General features: G+C 45.7%; 1 protein-coding gene across 2 annotated transcripts in view; it reads right to left on the minus strand.

Moving 5' to 3' along the window:
- RGS22 (regulator of G protein signaling 22) overlaps positions 1 to 16,946 on the minus strand; it is a 742,354-nt gene that overhangs the window by 23,997 nt on the left and 701,411 nt on the right. Inside the window, exons 26-27 of one of the 2 annotated variants that reach the window (XM_069220550.1) lie at positions 8,336 to 8,441; positions 8,051 to 8,153 (exon numbers count right to left, since the gene is read on the minus strand). In XM_069220550.1, the coding sequence (XP_069076651.1) occupies positions 8,056 to 8,153; positions 8,336 to 8,441 (204 nt within the window). In that variant the 3' untranslated portion in view covers positions 8,051 to 8,055. Of the gene's footprint in view, positions 1 to 8,050; positions 8,157 to 8,335; positions 8,442 to 16,946 lie in introns of both variants that reach the window. The other variant, XM_069220549.1, reaches the window with a different exon arrangement.

Consider the following 16,946-nt stretch of genomic DNA (forward strand, 5'->3'; position numbering starts at 1 on the left):
GGAGTGGGGTTTCTATGTCTAGACGACTAACTATATATCCCTCTTCGTGTACCTGTGCCGCTGCCGACCTCCCCTACCCCGCCTACACACTCTGCACAGACAAGTCCTGCACCAGTCTTCTGATCCTTCCACCCCCTTTCTGCCCCAGTTCATAGACTCTCACCAGTTGCATTACTACGGCAGTACACTCGCACCATTCCTATTGATTCCTGACTGAGTCTGCCTGTGTTTCATTGCTTCATGTGTACTTTATTTCATGCTTTCATTGCCGATGTACTAACATACTATTCGTGGTGCACTGTTCAATTCTGCTGCCCTCATAGGCTTCGCTAACTGTAACTGTGGTTTATAATTAAAACCCAATAAACATAATTAAAAAAAATAATGGGTGAGTGAAACATGTACAGGCAACTAAACAAAAGGGGGTACCACCATACCATGAGGAATGAGAAACAGCAGGAAGAATGAACCCCATGACCAAAACAATTATTTCAGAGAAGGCAGGATCTACTGTATAAAAGCATCATGGCTACCTTGGGAGGTAAACAGGGCCAATCCTTATTTGGAAACTTTCCACAAAAAGCCCATTCTTCCTTTGTGTGAGGAGTCAAAGTACAGACTGGCACACTATGGGGCTGAGTCCTGCATCTCCAGTCGTACAAAAGCCTTTCCGGCTTCAGCAAAGTGAGATTTCACCGAAGAAGCAGCTGAGATACTGACCCGCTCTTCACTGTTTTCTTCTGGTAAAAGGGATTGGGCCAACCTTTGGGTTGCTGGGAAACGGGGGTGAAGGCAGAACACTCTGAAGCAGCAGCTAGGTTTCTGAAGGGCTTTCTTTTTTTCTTCTTCAGGAGTCAGTACTTAGCTGAAAAGAAAATGCCCCCTGACTGCTGTTTTGTAGTAAAATACCGCAGTAGTTTGATAGAGACTTCTAGCTGGCGGTTCCTTACCTTACAATATTCACCAGATTTATGAGCAGTCCTCTTACACACCGGTAGGTGGCGTCGTCAGTGTCTGAAGTGCATTGCACAGTGCCCAAACTAATCTAACCGACGCTCCACCCACTGTTGAACGAGACCCTACATCACCTCTAGATGGAGAAGCCATTTGTGATCCTCTAGGCATCATCGGCTATGACTCCGCCATGTGCTGAACCTCCAGGGATGTACCCTGACATTCCAGCCATGTCCAGAGGTGCAAGGCCTCTTGACAAAGGGTCGACAACCCCACCCCACCCTGTTTGTTGCAGTACCACATGGCGGTGGTGTTGTCCAGGAACACCTGCACCAGTCTCCCCTTGATAGAGAGTAGAAAGGCCTTCAATGCCAGCCGGATCGCTCGGAGCCCCAACAGGTTGATGTGAAGCACGGCTTCCGGCGGAGACCAGAGTCCTCTGATCCCTACCTCTCCCAGATGCCTGCTCCATTGCAGGAGTGGCATATCTGTCACTACTGTCAGATCTAGTTGGGGAAGGGAGAGGGGTCTACCGCTGATCCAATCGCGGTTCGTTAATCACCACTGCAGATCTTTTGCAGTGCTCTCCAAAATCCGGACCATGTCAGAGAGATTTCCCAGCAGGCATGTGTCACAAGCAGGACGCAAGAGGCCATGAGTCCCAGCAGCCTCGCAGTCAGTTTCATTGAAACAAAGGTTAGAGGCTGAAACATCGGAATCATAGCCTGTATATCCTGGATTTGCCGTTTGAGAGGATAAGCCTGAAACTGCAGTGTCCAGAATAGATCAGATGAAAGGGGGCATCTAAGAAGGGGACAGGAGTCACTTTGGCATATTGATAGTGAACCCCAATGAGTGCAGGAGATTAGCTGGAGTCTGGAAGTGGGATGCGACTGTTTGGGATCAGCCCGTCTTTAACAGCAAGTCGTGAAGATAGTGGAAAACTTGCACCACTGATCGCCACAAATGAGCTGCAACCACAACCATCACCTTGGTGAACACCCAGGGGCTACTGGTAAGGCCAAAGGGGAGCACGGTGAACTGAAAGTGCTCTTGGCCAACGGTGTAAAGTCTGTGGGCAGGCTGGATGGGGATGTGGAAGTATGCATCCTGCAAAGTAAATGTTACTATCTAGTCTCCCGGGTCTAGGGCAGACAGAACTTGAGCGAGTGTGAGCATTTTGAACTTCCCCCTTTCGGGGAAGAAACCCTCCTGGGCACCGGATTGTTGCGAGAATAGCAGCCACTACTTCCTTCTGATTATGGCACCCTCTCTATGACTCTCTTATGCAAGAGAGCTGCTATTTCCTGGTCTGCAGGAGAGATGGTCCTCTGTCAGCCTGTCATAAAAGGGTGGATGGGTGGAGAGACAGTCTTGAAGAGGAGAGACTAGCTTCTCCGGAAAATTTGGAGAACCCACAGGTCTGATGATATTGACCTCAAGTGGTGCCGGTGATGGTGCATCCTGCCACTGACTGGTTGCCCATGAGAGTCAGAGGACCGACCTCTGGCTGCCTGACTGGCGAGGTCTATGGATGGCGTGCTCTCCGCCACGCAGAGGCTGAAAACTTAGTAGACCAGGGTGGCTGGGTGGATAGAGGTGTGGCTGGAAGCCCCTTTTGTGGCCACAAAAGGAGCGAAAGGTAGACTGAGGTTGACGGGGGCCATGGAAAGACCCAAAGACCTGGCCATAGTCCTGCTCACCTTGAAGCAGTCTAGTGCGGAGTCCCCCCTTGTCTCCGAAGAGATGGGAGCCATCAAAGGACATGTCCATAAGCAAAGCTTGAACATCCCCTTAAAAAACGGTTGTCCTCAGCCAAACGGGGTGCCTTAAGGCCATTGACTAAGAAAACGCTCTGCCTAGAGAGTCAGTTGAGTCCAATCCACATCTGATTGTGAACTTAGCTGCATTTCTCCCATCAGCCATAACATGAAAGAATATGGCCGGGTCTCCTCCGGGACCGTAGACAGCACCTGTGTAACTGAATCCCACAGTGAATGTGAGTAGCAGCCCAAAAGCCACAATGCCAAGCTGGTGGAATTTATTTTTTTTGTTGTAGAAGGTGTCCTACCTCTTGGATTCCCTATCCAGTGGAGTGGTGGGGAATGAGACAGGATTGATTAGGGAAGTGGAGGCTTGGACCATCAAGCTCTCCGGGATGGGGTGTTGGATGAGAAAAGAGGGAACCCCTGGGGTGGGGTGATGGCAGCAGACAACTGTCCTTGTACAAAAGCCACTGTGCAGGACCTGGATGAGGTCCCAGGCAGGACATCTGAGAGGACTTTGTTAAATGGGAGAAGCAGTTTTGAAGGGGTGACATCTGGCTGAATCACCTCTGTCAAGATGTTAGTCTTGATAGCCCCCAAGGGCAGCTGAAGGTCCAGAACCCTGGCTGCCCTCCTCACCAACCATAGCAAATGTGGTACCCTCCTCTGCCAACACAGTAGGGGGAGTGACTAAACCATTATCTAGAGAGGTGTCCAGTCTACTGGAATCCACCACCTCCTCACACCAGTCCATGTTAAGGTCAAGGGGCTGGTATTCTTCAGGGTCCAGTGGACCCTCCCAAACTTCTCCAAATCATAGCCCACAGGAATAGAGCTCAGGCTTCGGTCGGGCAATGCCCATCTGGCTCTGTGTTGGAGTCTGGGATGAGTATGAGGGTAGCACAAGGAGCATCTACATCGGGACTGGCATTGGGGAAGGTCGAGGTGGTATGACCAGCACTAGTCTGGATCCATCTGTGGATCCAAGGGGCCTGATTTAGGACAAAGAAGGACCCGTTGGCAAGGAACCAGTGAGGGCCCCTCCCAAACTTGTGGGGCCTGAGGGTGCAACAGCAGGAACCGACTGCCCATATTGGGGGGTTGGTCCCAGAAACTCGGGGAGGTGTAGAGCCAGCCCAGAGGCAGGTTCAACTGCAGAGCCAGGCCTTATATGAGGCTTCCTTGACTCGTTGGATGACGTTGATGGACAAGGTGAAGCTGAAGACCTATTAGACCTCTTACTCTTCTTCTTTTTGTGGGACTTATCCAAATGCCCAGATGACTTAGACGAAGATCAGTGGCTCCGCAACTGATCGCAGGACCTTTCCCTCGTCTGGGATCAAGACCGCCGGGGCATCGCACTTCGAGTAGAAAGGAGCTTCAAGGGACTTCTTCCTCAAGGCCTTGGAGTGCATGGCGCAGTAGTCTATGTAGGTCTTCGTGTCATGGTGACACTCAAGACACCAGAGGCAGACATGATCCAGATCTATCACCAACATCTGTCGGTGACACATGCTAAAGGTCTTGAATCCAGCCTTTCTAGTGAACATTCCTGCCACACCAGGAGAAAAATCTCAAAAAACTTTGTCAAAAATTTGAAAAACGTCTGTCACAAAATGACTAGGAGTAGCTCTCTCTGGATCTGCACTGACTGGCTTGGAAAGAAATGAACTGACATCAGTGTGCTGGGTTGGCACCTATATAGGCACGACACACATGACTTTTGGAGTGGACCACGTCATGCAAAGCCAAACAACGCCACCTACCTGGGTGTAGGGGTACTGCTCCCAAACAATTTCTGGATCCAGTCTGACACATGGGGCTAATTCCAGGGTAAGGAATATGCGGCTAGAAGTCTCTATCAGATAACTTAATGCATTGTGGCAGATCCAGTAAGGCAACCAAATGAGCTGGCAGTCTGTGTGTGACTGGAACAAAAACGTGGGACACCCTGAGACTCAAGGAATGATTATGAATATGACAGGTATAGAAGGCTTGAGAACATCTGCCCCAGGAGTCTGAATCTGGACCTAAAATTCAGGGTATAACCCAATTATATTGTGATGTTAAAGAGTTCAAATTTGTTGGCAGTATTGAAGTGGTTGGTTTAAAGACTATCTATGAATTTCCAGTGCCGACAAATAGTGTGATTATGCTAGTAACCTTGTTTTTTTGCCAGTGTTAGGTGGAACCATACTTTATCCCCCACATCCTCTCCCATATGGGCATCAATACCTGTCTAGCTTAGTGTGTGGGGGATTCTATAAACATCTGACAACAGGACAGCAGTGAACACCATTGACACTGTGCTCAAGTAAGTCAAAAGTAAGCCTTTTTGACTGACAGTCCTCTCCCTCTACAATCATGAAACTGTTAGTAGGGGTAATGATCAGCAATGTGGAAATGTCTGTTCTAGTATTTCTCCGAACTTCGCCAATCTCGTTGCTCCATGCCACACAGTCCACTAACCTCACACCAGAGACGGCATATTCATTTTCAAAAGTGAGAGAAACTGATTACAGTTACACAGACCCAGGATGAGATGGCCTTTATCTGTTATTGTTACTATTGTATGATAATGAAAGAATAACAAAAAAAACACAAGAACGTATTTTTAGGCATTAACAGAGCATGATCTAGGCTTAGGTTTACCATGGAGTTGAGTGTGTTTGGAGGGTCTGAGACAAAAGTAGATTTACACTATTGCAAAACCTTGCCTGTTGATGGAAACAAAACACTCCTTTTCCTTGTAAGAAGGACATCTGTAGCTTTGTCCTGCATCTCTGGCTCTACATATGATACACACAGCAAAGGTTTCTGGCAGGATGGTAGACATTTATTGATGAAATACTTTGTTATAAAGAGCTTCTGCTCCATTGTCTTCTTGCTACTGCTCAGTCCTTACAGGTAGATCTACATATCTGTCAAACGCCCCTAAAAGTGAAATATAATCCTACAAGTGAAAGTGTACCTTGCCACAACAGCATTGGTGACAGGACATGGTCTCTCTCTCTCACCCAACAGACCTTTTTACCTTGGGTTTCCAATGTCATAGAACCATGGGGGTATGCACAGGAGGATAGACCTTTTCCTCTTAAAATTATTGCTATCAGTACTACTGACTCTGGTGGAAGTTTTACAGCCATATATGTGGGATCATAGTTTGTACTTCTGGAGTTATTGGTTTTTAGCTTAGAGATGGATAGGGGAGCATAAATTAAGAATCGCTACATTTTCATCATCAGACTCTGAGTCAAAGCTCTCCAGGTCCTGGTCTTTACTGTGGTTCGCTAGACAACAGATGAGCTGAAACTGTCCTAGCTCGGGATATGATAAGGCCCATCCTGCAGATGGTATTGAAATGTTTGCCCTGGGCTGCATGTGTGAAGCAGAGGGGATGACTGCATATCAGGGATTTCAATTGACGCTGTGCAGTTTGAGGAAAATCCAGGACTGATGTACCATCAGGGTAGGAAAGAAGCAGGGCTCAATGCTAGGATAAACTGTCAACAAATGTTGAATGGGATTCAAGAGTTCTGTTTGCCTGGAATTGGTTGGTCCATGCAAAACTGGTGCCCTCACCTGAGGAAGCCCTACTTAAAAAATGGGGTAAAAATTGATCTTGCAATACGGGGAAATGGTGGGAACGAAGCAGTATGCACCACCTGGAACAGATTTGCCTTTTTTAGCTGAACTGCCAACCACAAATAATTCAGAAATTAGAAACTGCAGTCCTCTGACTGATACTACAAAATATTACACTTTGCCCTTACCCAGTTGTTTACCTATGGTTCAAAATGAAGTCCTGTCTAGTGTTTTCTGCAGCATATTTCTCATGGATGTGAATCTGCTGTACATGATTTTTTCAGGGCTCCGGTGCAATTTCAGGAAAGAGAGAGCAAGAACAGGACAGACAGCAACTGACCAAGTAACTGAAACAGACCTTGTTACTGTGAACTACGTCATGAATATTTTGAAGCCTGACAAGAGTGATGAAAGACAATCAGCATTTCAGAAAAAAGGCTAAACTAAATAACAAGTCAAAAGGGACTGGTTACTGAAACGCCACTGGACGTCGTCACGGCCCCCTTCTATTCCCAGCTGGAGGGGAGAGGTGGCAGAATGGGGGCTCACAGAGGGGGTTGCACTTCAGTGAGAAGAATGTAAAGGGCTCCTCAAATGACCAACAGCGTTGGAATGGACACCATCCTAGAAAAACTAAGCGCTCCAGTCAGTGAGGTGGACAGAGCTGGATAGGCCATTGTAGAGATACTCCATTAACAACTGACCACCACCACGATCCATACCAATTTCTCTTCATAGTCCTATAATACTCTTCCTAGCAGGTAATGAGCCTATAGGAATACCCGATTTTCAAGTAGTATTTACCAGCTGTTCTCTGGCCAGGAATTAACATACGGATAGATTAATCAGAGTAACTGCCCAGTTTCCCCCTCTGTTGTCAGTCATGGGCATTATGGGAAAGAATTATTGTCGCCACCGTTCATGAGTCACACACAAGTCAGGGAAATGTTGGGGGAGGGAGGGTAATGTTATCAGAAATAAAGTTTTAAGTGCATTTGTATTTTCTGCCGCTGCAGTGAGACAATGGACAATTTTATATGAGCCACATTTCGAATTATGTAACAACACATGTCTATCATTACTACTTGCATTGCTATTATGATATGTATCTTTATGTGTAGTCATTTGAAAATGCACTACAGTTTGTGTTAAAAAAACAAGTTAAAAGGGACTTACGGTGCTTGCTGAATTTAGTGGGCTCAGAGGAAAGACACTGCTGTACTTGTGAATAAGAGTCACTTATGCGTTTAGCAGGCTGCACTTTCTTTCTATTCTGACAAGTGTAGAGCTATTCTCGACCATTACCTTCTCATAATTAACAATTACCGTTACCAGGCGTCTACAGAGGAGGGTTAGTGAAATTTAAGGATTTTTGGGGACAACATGTACGACTCATGTTTGTTTTTCCCCAGTAAAATACCATGGGTCTGTGGTATTCCTGCAAAACCTGTGCTTCTTATGGGACAGGTGACTTTCATCATCGGCCATACGGAATTAACAAGCCGCTTGGGATGACAGCCTAGGTAACAGCAAAGTCCGTCAACTGATAGAAGCGGAGGACGGGACACACAAGCAATATCCAATGTTCCACTGATTGTTCAATACAAAGGATTTGATTTTAAAAAGGCGATTCTTTAATTACTCAGATGTAATATGGCATAAGTAATGAAATCATTTTAGAAAGCAGGTTTAACAAGTCGCCCTGTACTCTAACAAAGGTTTGCTCATGAAGGGATTACTCTCACCTTCACTATCGCGGGGGGGATCGAACCGCTTTTTCAGCCGAGATTAAGTTCAATGACTTCCGTCTTGTTGGATCACTCTTTGCACTGGGGATTGACGAGCCACCTGCTAAGAACAGGAAGACAAGCGTTTTAGAAATAGCAGCAGTGCCTGTCACCCAGAATCAGCGTAAAATGACACTTTATTCCCCTGACACGCATGTTCATTAACCATCAGTGCCTGTCACCCGGAATCAAGAGTACATTATTCCAGACACAAATATTCATAAAGCACACAATGAAAGTAACCTGATGATACTGATGAGATTTCTTTTCGCTCCAAATCTTCTTTAACTTTTAGCAGCATTCTTTCTTGCTCCAGTGCTTCTATGTATTTGGAATAGTTCCAGCTCATCTGAAAAGTGAGATTTCAAAGTTAGCTTCATTTTGGTTTCTCTTTCTTACAGCCTATGTTGATAAGGCGCTAATTCTACACAGTTAGCACTAAGGAAACGTATGCCTAACGTTGATGGAACACATTCAATAAAAGTGGATTATTTTCCGGAACCACAATTTGTTAAAGATGTAATTTTACAACCAACTCCTAGATCTACAGGTCAGTGTTCTAGAAACCATAGCTTGGTATCACCGGAGTAACAGGCAGGGCGGAGCTGAACACAATTATGACTGTACCATCAAATCAATTTTGCCAGTCACATCTTCATAGTGGGGAAGGTCAGAAGGATGGAAGCAATTCTCTGGGATGCAGAAAGTCTATCCTGAGATATTGCGACCAGTCTTAAAATACGAGGGTGTGTTGGCTGGGCTTTGTTTCCTTTACACCCTCGTAATGCTGATAAAGGCAGATTGTGGGTCGTATTCAACGCACTGGGTCAGCAGGATAAGACCATGCAGCCACGAAACAGCAAGGTTAGCCCGCGACATAACAACCAGTCGTATAGTAGTATGGGGTAGTTGAATTTTCCCTGCAATGTGCCTGTATGTCACAAGATTGAATGAACAGGGCAGGCAAAGGCTCTGCTCTCCCAGAGCCGACCAAAACTACAGTCTCCATTGGACTCAATCAACACACTGCTGGCTAGAGCCAGCACTCAGAGGAGTTGAATTAGGAGTTGTCCAGGGTAGGATATGACAACTATTCGCTAGTTTTGTTTTAGTTCAAAAGGCCTCTGGCTAGAGAAGGGGTGATGGGTGGGGGAGGGGTAGAGTGGGAATAGACTAGGCAAAGTAGCCTGGAACGACTAACTTGTAGAAGCACATATAAAAGTGTTTTTCGCAAGGCTCACAAGTCAGAAAAAAGGTGGGCTAAGATTGAGCAGACTCAGAGCTACCAAATAAGTGACATGTTGCTGTCCGACTTGAAATAATGGTCAAACTAATGGAAGCAGGGTAGGTCTGTTTTCACGACATTGTTTCTTTTGAACCCTGAAATATCTATATTTATACAGATCTACAAGGTCCCCTGACGTAGGTGTGTTCCTAAACAATAGATAACAGGCATGCTTGGGACGGCAATTAATATCAACAATCCCTTGAAGGTATAGAGAGGGAAAATCCCTAAGTGTGAACACCTACTGTTTGTTTGTCTTTGGTGCTTGATCTTGACGCCTTGGCGCGGTGACACTGATAATGAAACTCATAACAAGTGGCCTAACTATAAACAAGGCAGCCATCTTAGAAGAAATAAATAATTAAATGGGCTAAGACAGAGCAAGCTAAGTAGGTTAAAAGTCACTGGGTGACGGGGGCACGAGTCACCAAGCCAGAGGCTAAGTTAACTCCTGTTATCCCATTAAAAAGAACTAGGATTCAATACACTGCTAATAAGGAAATTGTGGAAGTTGTTCCGGGAGGAAATTCCAGGAGGACGCTGCATTCTGTAAACTAGAAAGAATGGGGTTATTTGGGGTCCATGAAAAGTACTGGGTGCACATGTATGGGTGAGGACAGCAGGGCAATACAAGGCAAGCCAACTCACTCTTACACTGTTTAGGCAGCAACCTACCAAGTGCTTTAACTCTTGCCCTCGCATGTGCAGGGTGCCTCTCCAGCTTGGGTCTGAGCTACAACCTGACTAGGGCTCATCCAAATGGTTCTTGTCAGCCTGTGAGAGCGCCAAAGGGGATTGGGGATTTAGGGCCATATGTACGAACACATTTTCCCATAGACACAGAATGGGCAAAACTGCTTGCTACATCTGGCCCTTAGCCCTGCTCAGATTTTGGCTCCCTTTGGCCTACAAGGGACAGGTGGAATCTGGGTGTTCTAAAGTTTGTCAAAAACACAAAAAGTGATGGGAGGGATGCTTGCAATGTGTCTAACCACTGACTATCGATTGGAGTAGCATTCCAATCCATCATTATTTTGACAGCATGCCACCTCAGTTTGTTCCCAGGTACATGAAATCAGTCTTAAACCTGCTCTAATAGGAACAGACCAGTTTGAACTGTTAGGTCAGGTCCCCCTGAACCAGAACACAAGCAACCTCATTCACAGAGGACCTGGCCTGGCAGTTATGGCTGGACTGTTCCCATTGGAGCAGGGTCAAAACTGATTTGCATATGGTTGGGTCCAAACTGATGTGGAACTGTGTGAAAAATAACGATGGACTGGGATGCGGCCCAAGTGATCACTTTTTTTGTATCTTTTAAAGTTTGTGTGGTTTCTGCTCAGGTTGTCAGCCTTGATTGCTCTTCCACATTGTAGGAAGCTGGCTATATATATACTATTTCAAAGGAAGAAATAGTGTGTACAGAGTCCAAGGGTTCCCCTTAGAGGTAAGATAGTGGCAAAATTAGATAATTCTAATGCTCTATTTTGTGGTAGTGTGGTCGAGCAGTAGGCTTATCAGAGGGTAGTGTTAAGCATTTGTTGTACACACACAGGCAATAAATGAGGAGCACACACTCAAAGACTTACTCCAGGCCAATAGGTTTTATATTGAAAAATGTATTTTAAGAACCACAGGTTCAAGATTTACAATTAATACTTTAAATCTAAGGTACTTCACTTAGGTACTTTAGGAACTTTGAATGAAAACAGTATCATGTACAGTCTTTGTAAAAATGGCAATAAGTAAAGTGGACACACTGCAAAAATCAACAGTTCCTGGGGGAGGTAAGTAAAGGTTAGATTAGGAGGTAAGTAAAACACTTACACAAGTCTCTGTCCTGGGGCATAGGTTCAAGGCAACCCCAAAGTTACCACACCAGCAGCTCAGGGCCGGTCAGGTGCAGAAGTCAAAGAGGTGCCCAAAACACATAGGCGCCTATGGAGTACAGGGGTGCTCCGGTTCCAGTCTGCCAGCAGGTAAGTACCTGCGTCCTCGGGGGGCAGACCAGGGGGGTTTTGTAGAGCACTGGGGGGGGGGGGGACACACACACGTAGGCACACAAAACACACCCTCAGCAGCACAGGGGCAGCTGGGTGCAGTGTGCAAAGCAGGCGTCAGGTTTTGTATAGGTTTCAAGGGAGGGACCCGGGGGTCACTCTAGCGGTGCAGGCAGACACAGGGGGGGCTTCTCGGGACAGCCTGGGAAAGTTCGGTTCCTTCAGGTCCTGGGGGCTGCGGGTGCAGTGTTGGCTCCAGGCGTCGGGTCCCTTGTTACAGGCAGTCGCGGTCAGGGGGAGCCTCTGGATTCTCTCTGCAGGCGTCGCTGTGGAGGCTCAGGGGAGTCATCTCTGGTTACTCACGGGCTCGCAGTCGCTGGGGAGTCCTCCCTGAGGTGTTGGTTTTCTGCAGGTCGAGCCGGGGGCGTCGGGTGCAGAGTGTAGAGTCTCACGCTTCCGGCGGGAAACGTGAAGTCCTTGAAAGTTGCTTCTTTGTTGCAAAGAAATAGCTGGTTTTGAACAGGGTCGCTGTTCACAGGAGTTTCTTGGTCCTGTAGTCTAGGGCAGTCCTCTGAGGCTTCAGAGGTCGCTGGTCCCTTTCGAATGTGTCGCTGGAGCAGGTTTTCGAAGTTGGAGTCAGCCCAGCGAAAGATGACAAAAATATTGTGCAATAGTTACCGAAAGAAAGGAAAGAGGGGCTACATGCTTGTGTATTACAGCAGTTCCGTCAAACGATGTTGTCAAAATAAAAATATTATATAAATGATACATAAATGGAATAGTCTCACCTGTGACAGGTATTTTCATCACATTATAATGTATTATTATTGCATCGTGCCCCTCTGGGTTCACCAGCGTGCGTTATCTTTTTAAAACAATTTAGGTCGAGCCCAGTCAGCGCTCATGCTCTGTCTGCAAGCTAGCTTCTCTGGTCCCAGTGGCAATTCCTCATTCTAAGGGGCATAGTTATGGAAAGTGGTGGTGCACTTAGTTCAGTGTCCCTTTTTTGGTACCCTTTAGCGCCCCCTAACGCCATCAGGTGTGTGCCATATTTAATATACGGCACACCATGGCGGTAGTGAGGGAACTAGCATTTGGAATTTTGACGCTAGTTCGGTGCTTTGCAGGATTAGCGTAAAAAATGTTGACACTAATCCTGCAAAGCACCCAGAGGCCTATTGTAACCAATGAGAGCCTCCTTTTAACGCATGCTCAGAGCAGGCGTTAAAAGTGCCGAAAACAATCATGCAAAGAAATCACTTAGATTTCTTCGCACCAATTTTTTTGCCTCCCTCCCCCCCCCCACCTAATGGGGGAACGCCCCCTTTGCATACATCATGCATGGCACAGACATAATGTAACGCAAAGTGTTACAAAGTGGCGCAATGCATGCATTGCGCCACTTTGTAAATATGGCGCAGCGTTTTTGGCCATCTAACGCCACATTAGCTTTAAAAAAGTGACGCTAATGTGTACTTAGACTGGCACTAACCCCTCTTAAATCTGCACCTAAGTCCTCTAGGCAGTGCTGCTAGCTGCTTCTCTGGTCCCAGTGGGAATTACTCATTCAAAATCCTATAGACAGTGCTGCAGGTGCTTCTCTGGTTTTATTGGTAATTCCCCATTCTAAGTCCTCTAGGCAGTGCTGCTAGCTGCTTCTCTGGTCCCAGTGGTAATTACTCATTCTTAGTCCTGTAGACAGTGCTTCAGCTCCTCCCTTTAAATCCCCAAGTGAGGACTGCAGCGCCAGTTCTTGGTCCCAGTGGGAATTACTCATTCTAAATCCTATAGACAGTGCTGCCACTGCTTCTCTGGTCCCAGTGGTAATTCCTCATTCTTGGTCCTGTAGACAATACTGCAGCTGCTTGTCTGTTCTCAGTGGTAATCTTTCATTCTTAGTCCTCTAGACATCGCTGCAGCTGTGTCTCTGTTCATACATCCACTACACTCCAAACCAAAACACACAGGTAAAAGTCATTGTCATTTACAATGCCAATAGCTTTAACTCTCACAAACGCGAGACCGATTGCATTGAAAATGCCTGTTGGTGTATATGGACACCGCGTCCTACTGGCCCTGTGGCTTGACTAGTTAGTCCTTATTATAATTAAAAAGTGAGATTCTATCATTCAAAGATCCTCTCCCATCCCACCACCAGACGCTGTGTCTCAGAACACAATAGCCACACCCTGGTGGTCACCACGCATAACATGACAACACTTCCCATATAGGCTCAAAACAAAAATAACACTCTCCCAACCACACATTCTACACGGTGTAGCATACTAGCCGTGTGGGTTAGCGTGTTTGCACCCCACATAGGGAGTTGAAACCGCTGGACACATGGTACCATACAATCGATCACATAATAAATAATAAATGAAAGGTCGAAAACAGGAACACACATCCCACAATAGGCATGTAAAAAAGGTCATAAAGAAAGATGAGAGAACATCTCAACCATAACAGAACTTGAGGCACCTGCACGAGAACCAGGGCAGAAATAGGTTTAGCGATCGCCCACACCTGGCCAGCAGTTGTCCCATAAACTATGTACTCTTCAAAGTGGAAGGTGAGAAATTTGTTCAGCAGAAAACCCCCTTTTTTAATGTTAAAAATATAAAAAGTATAGTGATGAATGACTGATTTGTTTAGGTGATTATTTAGCGCAAGCATTCAATGATACAGGCACTGCAAAGCGCTTTGGCAAGTTTTAAAATTACAGAAATACAAAGAAGTAGCACATCTCAGAAAGTGCACCTATCACAGTAAATTGAGGCGATAATTCTACAGTGCTCATCTCATTTAGTCACAACATGAGTACAGGGAAAAGTTGTCACTTTGCCCAATATAGCGTTCAATATGGACCACCAGTTGAATCATGGCTCATCAGGGATTTAAGATGTTAATGCTATAAATTATTTGTATTTTTGTGCCTATTAATAATCCCATTTGACTGAATATGAGCCTTTATGATGAATACTTCTTATATCAAGTCCTTTTCCAACAGCAGGAATAGTTGATTACAAAAGCAAAATTTTACTTTTAGCTAATAGTATCACCGTCTCTTTGAATCCCCAAGTGAGGACCGTCGTGCCAATTCTTGTGACCAAATCAGTCGTCAAATCAATATCAAGCAGTTAAGTGTGCACACAGTGGCAATGGCGGTTTCTGGACAGTCCCACCCAATACCCAGCAACAGGTGGACAAGCTGTTCTAGTAACAACGTGCAACAAGGTGGTATCACGCAGTCGGCCAGGGAACCCGTTGAGGACAGTGCAGGAGGAGCCCTAGCGCATCGTAACTGCCCGTGTGTTCCCATCTAACTCAGATGGGAGGGGTTTCTTTGCTTTGTCATCAAATAGATCAGCCAGTGATGTTATGGAGGAATTGTTCGACCATAGGCACAATCAGAAGAAGAAGAGATACGTGGGTGGTAACAATAAAGAAACACAGCATGTAATGCTACAGCTAATGCTAATGCTACAAACAGCTTAAGGTGAAATTCAGTCAACCTTGTTTCATTATTTTTGTCTGTAATGTTTCATAATTCCCAGCCGTAAACTAATTTTCACAGCCTGAAGGCCAGCCACATAAACACGGGCATTTCATGTCCTTTATAATAATTTATGCTCCCTGCATCATGCCACTTTGATTCTAGGGTGAAAACAGTAAATGATTGTTTCAGGGTACACGGGCCAACTACGGGTTGCAGCTAGAACAACAAGGTCTACAGTGATGTGTCCATTCTATAAATGAAACCTCTTAGAAACAGTCGCATCCACGATATTAAGCGCGGTAAAAGAAATTGACATTTGCGGTTGATGGACACAAAGGACCTGACGCGCACAATGTAGAGCTCTTAATTCCCGATTCCAAACACGTCCAGACTAAAATTTCACTCATACTGTGTCACCCAAAACTTAAACAAGTCAGATATGACTTCGCTTTTCTTAGTCAGTTGATTTATGGGAAAAGCATACGCCACACCATACTCGCCGCTAGGTGGCAGCAACGCACAGACCACATTTCTTTTTTATTCACGCACACTAATGTTTAATAAAAACAACACAAATATAATTAGAAGAATGGATATTAAAACGTTCATGGTTTGATTATTCGTGCTTTGAAAATGTTCATGGCTTGATTATTCGTGCCTTAAATAAAAACCCCTATGGAGGGCGCAGCAGACAGGGCGAGTGCCCAGGGGTTGAATAGTATCATGACACTGGGAGCAGATGCCGGACAATGATTAAATATAATTCATCTATGCTTAGTCCCCGCTCCACAGAAAGGATCGCAAATTACGTTAGACCAATTAAGGCAGCTGCAAAGAAGAGGGACAATGCAACCAACAAATGATAAGCAGTGGGAGGGCTCCAACTCCTTTTTGTAAATAATAGTCTTGCAAGTGAGACACAACCACCAGGGCATGCGCAACCCTAAAAAATACTTGGTAACGGAGAACACTGAAGTATACAAAAAAGTGAAATGTTTGAATTGATTTGAGCCACTGATATTTGCCCAGGGCATCATCCCAGTCAGTCGTTATGTTGCATGTTATGCCACATCCCATCATTTTGGACCCAGCCAATGTGTGACGAGTATACCCAGAAGTGGGTCCTGTGCTCATTGTATCATATGACTCAAGCTATATCTCTGTGATGAGATCTAAGTAGGTCGGAACTGATCTAGAGTTGGTTGTGGTTCCTTCTGGAGGGGGCCATGCCTGGCAGTTCAGGGTGGACTGTTCCCATTTAGAGTGGCATAGTGGGTGAAAAACGATGTGTTGGAATGCGGCCTAAGAGACTGCCAGTGGCTGAGACTAATTCAAGCATTCCATCCATCACCTTGTTGGTGCAGTTTACCCCCTAAGTACGAAGGGTATAACCAGGGATGGGTCCTGTGGTCAGTGTGCCATAGGATTCAAGCTAAACTTCACTGATGAGACCTAACTAGGTTGAAACGAGACTGAGGTTGCTTGTGGTCCCTTCTGAATGGAGCTTTGCGGCTGAGTAGCTGAGATTAATTGAGGCATTTCATTCATCACCTTGTTTTTGCTAATGTAGAACAGCATCATTAAAAATAAAAATGCTGAAGCACGATGACTTATAAGTGCACATGCTTCCCCACGCATGCATGCGTATGCATCATGATGCAGTCTTCATTACTTTTTCTTTTTTTACTTTTACTTTACTGTTCCGAGGTGGTAGATGCCCACATTGGAGTGATAAATTAAAATAAAATAAGCATGAAAGCTTATTAAAGAGAAAAGCATGCAGTTGCCAGTACTTGTATAAGGTAGCAGAATGCAGCTGCCAGGTCGCCCAGGCTCGATAGCTGAATGCAGCTGCTGTGTCCGCACAAAAAAGGAAAAAAGTTTTACATTTATAAATTCAATGGAAGGAAACAAAAAGGTTGCGGGAACGTTGTGGTTGGGCTCACGTTTCGCACGTACAGGGCCATGGAGGTTCGGAGGTGGTGGTGGTTATGTGGGCTGGCTGTGACTTGCGCCCCCGTGGTGCACTGCTTGTGTCCTCGCATGTTCCGTCGCTCGTGGCATGATCGG

The sequence above is a fragment of the Pleurodeles waltl genome, chromosome 2_2 (assembly GCF_031143425.1).
Source record: "Pleurodeles waltl isolate 20211129_DDA chromosome 2_2, aPleWal1.hap1.20221129, whole genome shotgun sequence".
NCBI classification, from domain to species: domain Eukaryota; kingdom Metazoa; phylum Chordata; class Amphibia; order Caudata; family Salamandridae; genus Pleurodeles; species Pleurodeles waltl.